Source organism: Corylus avellana, chromosome ca1 (assembly GCF_901000735.1).
Source record: "Corylus avellana chromosome ca1, CavTom2PMs-1.0".
Classification (NCBI taxonomy): domain Eukaryota; kingdom Viridiplantae; phylum Streptophyta; class Magnoliopsida; order Fagales; family Betulaceae; genus Corylus; species Corylus avellana.
Window position 1 is genome coordinate 6,657,924 of NC_081541.1, and position 14,315 is coordinate 6,672,238.

At 35.3% G+C, this 14,315-nt stretch overlaps 1 protein-coding gene and 1 pseudogene across 1 annotated transcript; both read left to right on the top strand.

Moving 5' to 3' along the window:
• On the top strand, positions 1-4,324 carry LOC132186695 (myrcene synthase, chloroplastic-like). The gene is made up of 7 exons (XM_059600711.1): positions 1-302; positions 382-649; positions 744-1,119; positions 2,846-3,064; positions 3,165-3,303; positions 3,422-3,670; positions 3,788-4,324. Exons 1-7 carry the CDS (start codon positions 75-77, stop codon positions 4,130-4,132), a joined length of 1,824 nt encoding a protein of 607 aa, XP_059456694.1. The 5' UTR covers positions 1-74; the 3' UTR covers positions 4,133-4,324.
• Positions 4,325-9,496: 5,172 nt separating this feature from the next.
• On the top strand, positions 9,497-10,759 carry LOC132171850 (myrcene synthase, chloroplastic-like; annotated as a pseudogene).
• Positions 10,760-14,315: the final 3,556 nt, after the last annotated feature.

Here is a 14,315-nt window from a genome sequence, read left to right on the forward strand (position 1 = left end):
TTGAAGCATATGTTGCGAAGTATACATTCAATCCAAAAACCACAGCAAGCTTCATCACTGAAAGCCTTCCATCAATGGATCTTTACCGTCTTGCTTCACTCGGCAATGCCAACTTCACTCGACTGCTCCCACCTAAGACTCCCATCTCATCATTCGTGAAATCCACAAGTTTTCCTCCTACTTTTCTATGCATGGCCACCACCCAAATCTCAACTCCTTCCAATATTGTTCGGCGATCAGCAAATTACCAACCTCCCATTTGGCACTATGATTACATCCAGTCACTGACGAGTGTATATGTGGTATATATATATTTTTTACCTATTTATTTATTTTGTCTTAATTAGTAGTGCCCAACTAATGAGAAAATTGAATTGCTAGGGGGAGTCACTTACCAGACGGACTGATAAGCTTAAAGGAGAAGTGAGGATGATGTTTAACAAAGTCGTGGATCCTTTGGAGAAACTAGAGTTGATTGATATCTTGCAAAGACTTGGAATATCTTACCACTTTGATGATGAAATACAGAGGACCTTGGAAGGTATATACAATGCTAATCATGGTGGCAAAATGTGCAACAAGGAGAATATATACGCCACAGCTCTTGAATTTAGATTGCTAAGACAGCATGGATATAGTGTGCCTCAAGGTAAACAACTAATTATAGTAATCAATTCCTTGCGTAGGCTTAATATTTAACCCATCATTTTTAGTCATTGACCGGCGGGCTTTGTTGATTGCAGAGATTTTTAATAATTTCAGGAATGAGATGGGGAACTTCAAGGCATGCGTATGTGATGATATCAAGGGAATGCTATGCTTCTATGAAGCCTCATTCCTTTCGGGAGAAGGAGAAAGTATGTTGGAGGAAGCGAGAGATGTTACAACCAAGCAACTCTCAGAGTACGTCAAGCAAAGCAAAGATCAAAATCTTATTTCTATAGTGAACCATGCCCTAGAGCTTCCTCTACATTGGAGGATGTCAAGATTGGAAGCGAGATGGTTCATTGATGTATATAGAAGCGGAGAAGACATGAACCCTATATTGCTTGATCTTGCAGAATTGGATTTCAACATGGTACAAGCAGCCCACCAAGAAGATCTAAAAGAAGCGTCAAGGTAAAACTTGAGGCACTGCATGCATTACTAAGATCTGATTTTAAAAAATAATGATAGAATTTTTTTAAAAAAAGAAAAAAGACATACCATTTTGAATTGAGGCTTTGCTAAGATCCGGTACGTCAAAGAAGTTTTGCTCAATCTATTTGCTACTCTCTTTGCTCCCATGGAAAAACCATAAATACCATAAACTAAATATAAAAAGAAAAACCTAATATACAGTACTATTACTACAAGAAAAAATTGAACTAGAACCTTGCAATTGGAAGTGTGACGAAGACATAATAATCCTTTATCTGGCAAGACGTTTGCTTTGACAATGTGAGTTTGTTTGTTTGTTTCTCTCTTTATTATATTTTTTCCCTTTTTCCTTTACGTATGACACGTTACAATTTTAAACACTTTATTGGAATGCTATTTTACGCAAATTTTGTAATTTTCATAAATATTTAGCCAAAACATAAAAGATTACTTAGTCAAAAATAAAATATTATGTAGTCCAATTTGTGTATTTGTAAATATGGACTTGGCTTGAACGAAAGAGGAAGAAAAAAACAGAGAGAGGGAAAGGGAGATGGAGAAGACAAGCTTTGTGTACCATTAATGACAAGCTTTTACCAAAGTGTTCTCAACTATACATTTTAAGCTAAATATTAGTTATAACAGGGAAGGAGAAGTCTGAATCAAGGAGTAACCTAACCAGAGAGCTTCTCTTTACAAAAGTAGTGCTTTTCTCTAAAACAATTCAAACTCGAGGTGCTCTCCTGTAGCTTTACACTCCAAAAACACAGGTAGCTCCGGTGGAATGGTGAAACGTATCAATGCCCAATTCAAGCCTTCACAGAATGGGTGCTGCTTAATCTCAGCAACCCCTTTCTCAGATCCGAACCCATTTGCCTTTTGGACTCCTTTTACCAACAGCCCTCTTATGAGATCTCTCGCCTGGCAGCTGACAATTACTGGTTACGATCACTACCATCTATTCTTTCCGTCGACGTTTCGATGCCATCGAAAAGGCAAGGACACTGCAGGTCACCACCTGTCTTCTCTCCCTCTCCCTCTCCCTATCTCTGTTTTTCTCTACCTCTCTTGTCAAGGGCTTGCTGTCTCTTTCCTGAGTTTTATTTATTTATTTTTACGCTATCTATTGTGAGTTTGTTGGGAGTTAAATCTGGGCCACTAAAATTTCTACCACAAATATGGGTAGTTTTTATTTTATTTTTTATTTTTTTACATGTCCACACAAGGGAAGGGGAATGAGAATTCGAACTAGTGACCTTTGCTTCATGAGACGTGGTTTACAGCTGATTGAGCTACTCCTTAAGAACAATATGGGTAATTTTCATGCCGCATAGAGTATTATTGAAGAATAACATAATACTATTTTAAGCAAACTTTTGTTCTTTCATAATTACTTACCCAAAAATAAATGATAAACGCATGTTTCACTATAAGGATTCAGCTATTATATATATATATATATATATATATATATATATATATATATATGATTCTTAGTAGATAACGTATATATTGTGTGGACCCTATAAAGGGTAATATATATAGAACTTGTGGCACTGCAGTAATGATGAGCACTAAAATAAAAATCAAATCTGGATGCTATATGAAAAAAGTAAATAATTAATAAATTATAGCCAAAAAATTGAGCTAGTAATTAATTGACTTATACTTAATAGTGAACCCTCTTAATTTGTTTCACATGAAGGTGGTGGAGGAGCACAGGCCTTGGCGAAAAGTTGAGCTTTGCTAGAGATAGGCTAATGGAGAGTTTCTTATGGACAGTGGGAAAAACATTTCAGCCTCAGTTTGGATCTTGTAGGAGAACGTTAACGAAGGTCAATGTACTAATAACAGCAATCGACGATATTTATGATGTATATGGTACTTTGGATGAGCTCGAGCTCTTCACCGATGCTATTGAGAGGTTCGTATTAATGCCAGTACACACCTCAAAATGCTTCATATATATATATATATATATGGCTATCTTTGACATAAAGAAACTCTACTCTTTGTGATTCCAGATGGGATACCAATGCAATGGATCAGCTCCCATATTATATGAAGTTATGTTTTCTTTCTCTCCACAATTCAATCAATGAAATGGCGTTTGACATTCTTAAAGAAAAAGGATTCCACATCATTCAATACCTTAGAAAAGTGGTATGGATTAGACTTCTAAATTCATCCTTATTTATCTTAACATACTTTTTTGTTTCTTAAATATGTGATGTGTTATAAATAATTCCACAAATTCATTGTTCTGCTTTCAACATCTCAGTGGGCAGATCTATCGAGATCTTACTTGTTGGAAGCAAAGTGGTATTACAGCGGATATACACCAAGCCTTCAAGAATACATTGAAAATGCATGCATTTCAATATCAGCACAAGTTATGCTAGTGCATGTTTATTTTTCTATCACAAATCCAATAACAAAAGAAGCTTTGGATTGCTTGGAAGAGTTCCCCAATATAATCCGTTGGTCAGCAGTGGTTTTACGACTTGCAGATGATCTTGGAACATCTAAGGTATGCAAACCAAAGTATATATCCTAAGAGTTTCATCAAGAATGCTTTTGAACACTTTACATGAACGAAGCCTAACATCCATAAATTTATATATTTCTATGTTCTGAAACTGACCAGGATGAGTTAGAGAGAGGTGATGTTCCAAAATCAATCCAGTGTTATATGAATGAAACTGGTGCAAGTGAAGAAGATGCCCGTGAGCACATAAAGTCTTTGATTAGTGAAACATGGAACAAGATGAATGAAGAAGCTAGAGCTGCGAGTTCTCCATTCTCTCGAACATTTATTGAAATTGTAATGAACCTTGCAAGGACAGCTCAATGCATTTACTTGCACGGGGATGGTCATGGTGTTGAAGACCGTGAAACTAAGGAGAGTGTATTATCATTATTTATCCATCCCATTCCTCTACACAGAGATCAACATGAAGCAACTAGAGACTCAACCTTAGCGAAGGTCTAGTGTTTAGAGTTATCTTACTTCTCTAAGGTTTAGCACTTTTTTCTTTCATTAGGGTTAGAAGTCTCAAGGTATGTTAGAAGATAACGTCAGGTTTGTTTAGAAGTTGAATTCTATCTTTATTTATCGCGCGCGTGTGTGTGTGTGTGTTTTTCTTCTTAAATTAAAGGTGTTAAGTCTAAATAAAAGGGGATGAGACATATTATTCCCAAGCGATTATCTTTTGCATTGAGGTTATGGTTTAGCTCAACACAAAATATGCATGTTATATGTTGAAACTAATTAAATGTCTTGCAACAAAGATGAATTCTACATGTCATTTAGAAAAAAATTAAAAGCAAAAGTGAGAAGAACGGTTTTATAAATAATAAATATTTGAGCTAAAAATTAAAATTAATATTTAAATATAAAAAAGCCCCACTTAAATTTGTTGCCTTAAGCCTCATAATGTATCAAGCCATCCTGATTAGTGTTGTCGGCATGACCATTTCAACAACAAGGATATATATGATTTAACAAAAAATTATAACATAATGAAATAATTGAAGAAATTGAAAGTTGAATACCCCTAATTAAGAGTTTTTGAACTTCGAACGAGTACTTTCAAAACGAATAAATATTCAAGGGGATTTTATGAAGTTTCCCTTTAAAGAAATTATAGCCCAAAAATTAAGCTAGTAATTGACTTATACCTAATTCGAAATTTAAGAAAATGAATTGATGTGATTCCAATGTATCTTTTTTTGGTTCATATAAAGGTGGTGGAGTACTAGCATTGCGAGGGATATGCTGATGGAGAATTTCTTCTGGACAGTGGGAGTAATTTTCATTTTTCAATATAAAAGATTTAAAATTTTATACCACATCAATTCACGTGGAGTACAATAACAAAGGCAAAAGGATTTGCCCAACACCCTAATTATCTCCTACAGTTACAAACTCAACAGTGGTTGCACCTAGAGATTCTGATAATGTCTAATCTCAATCATGAGAATTACTAATAGATCACGAGATTTGGATCCCCTCCATTTACTAAGAAAATGAGATTCTCATTTTTCCTAATTTCAGCCCTTAGATGATCAATCAAAGGGTTCAAAATATTTCAATATTAAAACTAAAAACTAAATACAACCACACTGGATTATATACCAAATTTAAATTAAAAAATTAATTAATTAATTTTTTAAAAAAAAAAATGAAAAAAAAAAAAAAAAACCAAAGGTGGTGGCATCCCCATGGTCTGTCTTGTTTCCAGTTAATTAGTTATGCGGCAATCATGCATGCATGCATGGTATGGTATATCTACACTCATTCATGCCGCACTTGATTTACATGCGTACGTGTCAGTCCAAATTGTACGAAATCTGGCAGATATATTTCCCAATTTCACGAAAGTATCAAATTTGAAAATCATGGCATATATGATTCCTATACATTAATAACCTCTTAAATTATTTACATCTGGCCTAATAAATATTTAGTTAAATTTTAGCTAAATGAGCATTTTGTTTTAGCTATCCACTTTTTAAAGCATTTATATTCGACTTAACATTTTAGCTATTAACTGACATATATATATATATATATATAGCTATCAACTTTCAATTTTTTATTTAAAATATTATTTATTTATCTACTTTCTATATTCTTAAAGAAGAAAGAGAAGAAGATTAGATTTTTTTTTTTTTAGGTATAGACAAACTCTTAGTCACTTTGGCTAGTAAGATGTAGGGTCTTTTTTCCTGGCATTTATTATGTGACTCCTAGCATTTAAAATATGTCACAAACACACCCTTTTCGAAAATTTAGGCAAAGATTGAATAAGAAATCCTTGGTATATGATTTCCGAGAGTGTATGGTATGTTTGGTTGGTAAAAGTTGTTGTGAAAGGTCTAAAATTCTACTATGGTTATTTGTTTTTGTTTTTGGTTTTTTGTTTTTGTTTTTTTCTCTCTTTTTGAGAATTAAAGTCAAAGGTTGGAAAATCCATTTCTGGAATCTTGTTCTCTGAAATTCCTATTGCATTTATGGTTGCTAATTAATTAGCAACCACAGGGAGAAAGACAATCACAATATTGTGGATGCTCTGTTTTTTTCTGCTTTAATAGGGAGAAAGACAATCACAGGGAGCTTTGTAGGGAGCATGAAGGAAACAGAGGAGATGCTTGAGTTCTGCGATGGTTAGTGTTAACAAGCCCTTGAATGGTTGGAGAAGAATGATGTAAGATTAATATTAAGAAGAGTAAGGAAGAACATGACTATTGATTTGACAAGTTTAAGAAATGTTCACTGTTTTTCGATATTTTATAGCTCTGGTACTGTATTTTATAGAGAAACGTTTGTTTTCATTTTTTTTACACATTTTTTGTTCATCTCCGTATAAAAAATGTGTAAATCTATCATTGAATCTGTGTGATTCATATGATGGATCTAAAAAAAAGATGGACAAAAGATGCATAGGAAAATAACATTAAACATGTTTCATTTGCATAAATGTTGTAAGCGACAAAGGGTCCTACAAAACAAAAAGAAGGAGGCAGAAGAGCTTGCCAGAGCGGGCCGGTGGAGGATAACTCTTATGCCTAAGTCAGTATTCTATAAGAGAATGAAGAAAAGAACAAGAGAATGCTTGGAAATAACTAAATTAGAACCCCTTACCTATGCGTCCCCTCTCCCCTTTATACTACTAGGCATTTTGGGGAGATTTGATCCCTTGTTTCCGCAAGTTGTGCGGGGAGACACGTTACACTCCCTTGTACTACATGTGGTCATGGTTAGGAGTGGCCAAAACCCACATAATCAACCACGATCCGCCCCGCCCTGCCCAGTTTTCCTCACAAAAAATACAGATCTAAGTCAAATATTAGGATACCCATGCAAGACAGGGGCGGGGCTGGTAGAAATTTTTAAAAATTTCAAGTACCCGCCCCGTAATAACCATAACCCTAAAAACCTAATACCCACAATAACTCATTCATCATCTTATTCTTTCTTCACTCCGCCTCTTCTTCTTCTTTCTTCATGTTCTTTCTTTCATTTTCTTCTCTCCTCTCTCTCTCTCTCTCTCTCTCTTGCTCTCTCTCTCTCTCTCTCGTCGATGGTTCTCTCCTCTCTCTGGGTGATATAAACCAACCCAAACCCTCATCACTAGCCCAAACCCGCACCATTCACCCTACACAACCCAAAACCCAGCGGATATTTTTCTTTGTAGCCAGGTTGCGGGTCTAATTTTTGATACCCACAACCTGTGGGGCGGGTACCAAAATGCTTAATACCCAACCCGATTCGACTTGTGCCCACCCCTAGTCATGGTGTGTTAGTCGTGAGACCTCCATGTACCTTTAGGTATGGCATTTTTTTTTTTTTTGAGAAAAATTAGTCACTTCTATTAATGAATCAGAACAGAAAGAGTTGTAAAAACTCCTGCATTACATCACCCCAATTCAGACCAGGAAACACGGTCACTCCCATTGTCCACTCTCTCCCCACCAGATAACAGGCAGCAGTGAGTGCCACCTTAATGGCTACACAAACTGATGCCCCCGATAGGTTCTTCGAAAGTAGAAGCAGGAGCTGCCACTCAACCATGTACGCCAGAAAATTCAGCTACAGCATCTCGAGCTTGGTGGACCAGCTCATTCGGATGCATGAAAGAACCTTCATGAATGAAAGCGTTTCTGCGAAACCACACACGTCGCACTATCCCCGCAAAAAGCCGAAGTTCCTCAGTGTCACACATCTGGAAGATCGCTTCAGCCACCCGGCCAAACGTCGGACCATGTAGCGAACTCTTATGAAACTTCTTGATACTTCCACTCCACACATCCCTTGCCCAAGGGCAGCCCCACAAGATGTGGAAACACGTCTCCTCCTCAAGAGCACAAATAGGACATAATGCATCCTTAGTGATTTTCCTTCTGTACAGGTTCGCTTTAGGTATGGCATTTGCTCTAGCCATTAAAGAATGTCAGCATTTATGTGACATATATTTTCTCTAAAGTGACATACAATTTTCCGAAAGTTTAAGTGCTCTAAGGATTGAGAATAATTATCCCAGGACCCACTAGCCGACTCTTGTCAATCGATCGAAACAAAAAGAGATCGAGTAGGCAATCGAAACAAGAAGGGAGTTGGCGATATCGATTTCACACAGCTTTTCGTGAACCACATGTTGCGAACCGCAGAGATTAGCAATCTCCAAACCACTTTTGAGGCGGGCCCAAGATCCCAAGGCACGCTCCTCGATAAACAATGGAGTCGCTCGGCCATAAAGACCTAGACTGTGAGTGGGCCGTGGCCGGAAGACTAGCAAGCTCACATCCCAACAAATGTAATGGGAAAAGTTTTAAATCTTTCAGTTATTCCAGCTTGTAAAGTGCTTATTATGATGTGTTTCCACCTTGTAATTAAATATTAGTGTGCTTACTAACGTTTCAAGATGTTTTTATTGAAATTATAATTTGGGAGCGTTATAGTTGGTATTAGATTGAATCAACTACATGTAGATCGACCATGCATGGGTGCACCGCGCGTGTATGTAATGCCCCTATATTTCACCATTTTTTTTTTTTTATTCTTTTATATGTATCCATGAGGCACTAGTACTACACTTGACTTAAAGAATAGCAGCGCAATTTAATTGATAAAGAAGTCTGAGATTTCCTAAATTATCATATCAAGACAAATTAAGCCTGAAAATTACATTTGAGGACCACATGCGCGCAATAGTGACACAAGGATATGCTCCACATGCAATAATATTTTCTATATGGACGAACGTTTCAGCCCGCATGTACTAATGATGTTGGAGATATTTTCCAAACAAAATATAAACATGCATGCATATGTAACACGTGGTCTGTTATGGGTATTATATAAAGGTATTCATTGGAAGCATATTTTTCCCAAGTATATATCCATCCATTCAATCCAAAAACCACGTACAGCAATTAAGCTTCATCACTGAAAGCCTAGCTTCCATGAATGGATCTTTACCGTCTTGCTTCACTCGGCAATGGCAACTTCACTCCACTACTTAATAATCGTCCTGCTTTTACACTTCTTGCTAATACATCAATTCTCTATAAGGATTCAGCTTTTATAGATCATATGATTTGTAATTTGGAAGTCAATCAGAAATATATGATTCTTAGTAGATAACATATTGTCTGGACCCTATATAAAGGGTAATAGAGCTAGAACTTGTGGCACTGCAGTAATGATGAGCACTAAAATAAAAATTAAATCTGGATGCTATATGAAAACAGTAAATAATTAATAAATTATAGCCAAAAAATTAATCTAGAAATTGACTTATACCTAATAGTGAACCCTGGCCTCTTAATTTGTTTCACATGAAGGTGGTGGAGGAGCATTGGCCTTGGCGAAAAGTTGAGCTTTGCGAGGGATAGGCTAATGGAGAGTTTCTTATGGACAATGGGAAAAACATTTCAGCCTCAATATGGATCTTGTAGGAGAATGTTAACGAAGGTCAATGTACTAATAATAGCAATCGACGATGTATATGGCACTTTGGATGAGCTCGAGCTCTTCACGGATGCTATTGAGAGGTTCGTATTAATGCCATTACACTTGATCAAATGCTTCATATATATATGGCTATCTTTGACATAAAGAAACTCTACTCTTTGTTATTTCAGATGGGATACCGATGCAATGGATCAGCTCCCATATTATATGAAGTTATGTTTTCTTTCTCTCTCCACAATTCAATCAATGAAATGGCATTTGACATTCTTAAAGAAAAAGGATTCCACATCATTCAACACCTTAGAAAAGTGGTGTGGACTGGACTTCTAAAATCATTATCTTTTTTTATCTTTAACATACTTTTTTGTTTCCTAAATACGTGATGTGTTATAAATAATTCCACAAATTCATTGCATGTTCTGCTTTAAATGTTTCAGTGGGCTGATCTATTGAAATCTTACTTGTTGGAAGCAAAGCGGTATTACAACGGATATACTCCAAGCCTTCAAAAATACATTGAGAATGCATGCATTTCAATAGCAGCACAAGTTATGCTAGTGCATGTTTATTTTTCTATCACAAATCCAATAACAAAGGAAGCTTTGGATTGCTTGGAAGAGTTCCCCAACATAATCCGTTGGTCAACAGTGGTTTTACGACTTGCAAATGATCTTGGAACATCTAATAAGGTACGCAAACCAAAGTACATATCCTAAGAGTTTCATCAAGAATGCATTTGAACACTTTATACAAACAGAGCTTAACATCCATAATATATATATTTCTATGTTCTGAAACTGACCCGAATGAGTTAGAGAGAGGTGATGTTCCAAAATCAATCCAGTGTTACATGATTACATGAATGAAACTGGTGCAACTGAAGAAGATGTCTGTGAGCACATAAGGTCTTTGATTAGTGAAATATGTAACAAGATGAATGAAGAAGCTGAAGCTGCAAGTTCTCCATTCTCTCGAACATTTATTGAAATTGTAATCAACCTTGTAAGGACAGCTCAATGCATATACCTGCACGGGGATGGTCACGGTGTTGAAGACTGTGAAACTAAGGAGAACGTGTTGTCATTAATTATTCATCTCATTCCTCTACACAGAGATCACAATGAAGCGACTAGTGTTTAGAGTTATCTTATTTATCTAATACTTAGCATTTTTTTCTTTCATTAGGGTTAGAAATCTTAAGGTATGTTAGAAGATAACGTACGTCAGGTTTGTTTTAGGAGAACTGAAGCTATCTTTATTTATCTTGTCTGTATGTTTTTTTTTCTTCTTAAATTAAAGATGTTGAGTCTGAATAAAAGGGGATGAGACATATTATTCCCAAACTGTTGTCTTTTGCATTGAGCTTTTGGTTTAGCTAAACACAAAATATATGGATGCGATCATATATATGTTAAAACTAATTAAATTTCTCATAGCAAAGATGAATTCTACATATCGTTTGTAAAAATATTAAAAGCAAAAGTGATCGAGAAGAACGGTTTATAAATAAGAAATATTTAAATATAAAAAGACCCCACTTAAATTTGTTGCTTTAGCCTTTAGGCCTCAAATATCAAGCTGGCCTGATTAGTGTTGTTGAAGCCGTTGATTCCAGCTCGAGTTTATTCGCTTACACTAGGAGAGTCTGATCGAGGCAGGATCAGATGTGGTAACATGGATATATAATCCATATCTTTGAATTTAAAGCATCAATGTTATTTGAATTTTTTCTCAAGCACTTTTGCGAAGTTATGTAGATTAGTGGTAGAACTTTCTACCCCTAAAAGTCGATCCGCCAATAGCCAAGCTCCCCGGCCAGTAGCGATCGAGAAACATTAATATTGTCCACTTCAATTATTGTAGTGCTTGGATTTTGGTTTTCTGTAATAGAAGATTTTTGCTGTGGGCATACATTTGAGGCCTATGGTCTTAGCTTTGAAGTGCTAATTAAAGTTTTCTCATATGAGAATCCTTCTCAGCTAGCTAATTAAGCTGAAGCCTGAGATAATAGGTGGTGATGGAGAACAAAACTTTGTTTTACACTGAGTTGGAGAGGAATTTCAGGAGCTGACGATCGAGAATTCTGAGATGAAAAGGATTGAATTGCCATTTGCCAATCCTCCGACTTATATGATGGCGACGAAGAAAAGCTGACGATCGATATTACTGAGCCCCCACCACGAATCTGATAGATAGCGATCAATTATAACATGCAGTTCTGCTAACGCGGTGGGTTTCTAGTTTATACGCAACCAAAACGTACGTGGATATCTACAACATTCAAAAATTGACTCTTGCTGGCCTACTAATTATTTCAACTAAAGCTTGGAAGATGAATTAGACATATCATCGTGATTAAAGCTCTAAAGCTTTAATTTGGGCCCTAAAGCTTGTTTAATTTAATAATTTATTCTAAATTAAACCATGAAAAACATACGCAATTAGGTAAGATCTCAGACTTTAGCAGACAAGCCTATCAATTAGATTTTAGTGCCACACTAGCTAGGACACTGTCCACAATATTTTATGAGCAAATCGTTTTAGCTCGCATATTATGTAGTACTGTTGGAGATATTTTATTTATTTTATTTAAGTTCGTATTCTTGAAAAAGTATTTTTTTCTTTTTTGTATTCTTAATTAGATTAGTTACATTATTATGGTAAGCCCTAAAAGGAAATCAGTCTTACATGGGAAAGAGATAAAGAGGAATATGAAAGAATCTGTAATTGCCCATTTGGATTTAACTATATTAAATTATTAATTGTTTGAAAATAATACTTGGGTGATTCACTTGTATTTCTCTCTCAAAATGTTTTAAACTTAATTACTTCTTCTTTTTTATTTTTTATTTTTTATTTAATACATGTTAGATCGATTTTTCATTTTCTTTTGTAAATTGATAAGGATATATGAACGTTATCTTAAAAAAACAACAACAACCATGTAATGTGGCTTAGAACTACGTCTTCTTCCTTCAAAGATGGCAACTTTGCACCAGCATGCGCACTACTCAAAGTGTCCTATCCTTTGGACCTGACTTTGACTTGGTTGAACAATTAATTTCTCTTCTAAAGCTGAGTGGAATATGTAATTAGATATATATGTAATCAATTTTATTTTATTTTTTGTTCTTTGACTTGGGGATGACATCATTTCAACAGTGAATGACGTTGTCCACTGTTGAAACGACGTTGTCCTGATGGGAGACGTCGTTTCTGTAGCAACCCAGATTTTTAAAGTCTTATTTTAGAGATATTAAATTGATGCTATGATTATATTAATATTCATATTAGGTAATGGCATTTACTTTGAGGTTAAGATATTTATTGATGATATTAGGTAATAATATTTATTCTTGAGGAACTTATTAGATCTTATGAATATTATTGGAATGAATATTGATTTGAGGTTATTATATCATGATGATGATTTTATATTGATTATTTTATTGGGAGATTTAAGAGATATGATAATTGATGATTGATTGGTATAATTTGGAGTATGATTGTAATAATTGGTGATATAATAGGATAGTAAATGGTAGGTGTAAGGATGGTAGAATAAGAAGGTAGAATAGTATAGGGTTGGTGAAATAGTATAGGGTTGGTAGAATAGTATAGGGTTGGTGGAATAGTATAGGGTTGGTGAAATAGTAAAATGAGAGTATAATTGTAAATTGACGGTAGAATAGTGTTTGATTTTCTCCTATAAATAGAACTCTTCTCCTTCACAATTTTCACCACTCATCTCCTCTCCCATCTCTTGCATATATTCTTCCTTCTTCCGCTTTTTACTCGGTCTTTCTTCTTTCTAAGAGAGTTTAGGAGAGAGAGAGAGAGAGAGAAAGTCAGTGAAGGGATTGTTATGGGTATGGACCAACTGCAGCAGAACGGGTTTCAAGTAATTACTTTTGATGATCCATTCATGTAATCCACTGTAAGTATTCTTACTTACTGAGTATGATATTGATATCCAATAATACGGATTTTTGTGGTTTTATAACTTGTCTAGCATTTTGCTATATATATGATTCAACAATGATTTATATTGTCGGAAATCAATTGACTCACTACTTCACAGTTTTTGTAGTGCTTGCAGGAATGGAAAATCAAGGTAATTATGCAGCTGTGATTAGAGATTCATATTGAGATGTACAGAGATTCCAAGTTGGTTAAGTTTTGTCTAGAGTTTAGACTGTCGGATAGATTTGTATAAATGCCTTGTACGACATAGCTTTGGGTATTTTTGTATAAAGAAAAGTATTTTAACAGTATACTTTTGTATTGATAATTACAGTTTTTCCGCTATACGAGATCAGGTCGTTACAGTTTCAATAGGGAACGACACCTCTTAGAGACATCGTTCACTGTTTGAACGACACCTCTTGGTGTCGTTTGTACAAAATGACACCTCTTTGATCTACATGGTCTATAAAAACAGCTACGAGCCTATGGCCAAATCCACTCACACACATGCACGTCTACCACTTAGTATTAAGATAAGGGAAATTGTATATAAAATCCTTAGGTAAACGCGCATTTATTAAAAACTCCCTGGGTTTTTTTTTTCCAGAAATTTAGTCCCTGGGTCACTCGAAACTATTAGAAAACTCCCTACCGTCAATTTTTGTTAACTGCCGTTAGTCCACTCAAAACTCACCGTTTCATCTGATTAAAATATTAATTTTTTATTAAT

What these genes read in the sequence shown, in the direction of transcription:
- LOC132186695 (XM_059600711.1), top strand. Translation starts at nt 75, where the DNA reads ATGGATCTTTACCGTCTTGCTTCACTCGGCAATGCCAACTTCACTCGA. An exon ending in CACTGACGAGTGTATATGTG is followed by an intron (nt 303 to 381) that starts GTATATATATAT and finishes TTGAATTGCTAG; the next exon opens with GGGGAGTCACTTACCAGACG. An exon ending in GATCTAAAAGAAGCGTCAAG is followed by an intron (nt 1,120 to 2,845) that starts GTAAAACTTGAG and finishes TTTCACATGAAG; the next exon opens with GTGGTGGAGGAGCACAGGCC.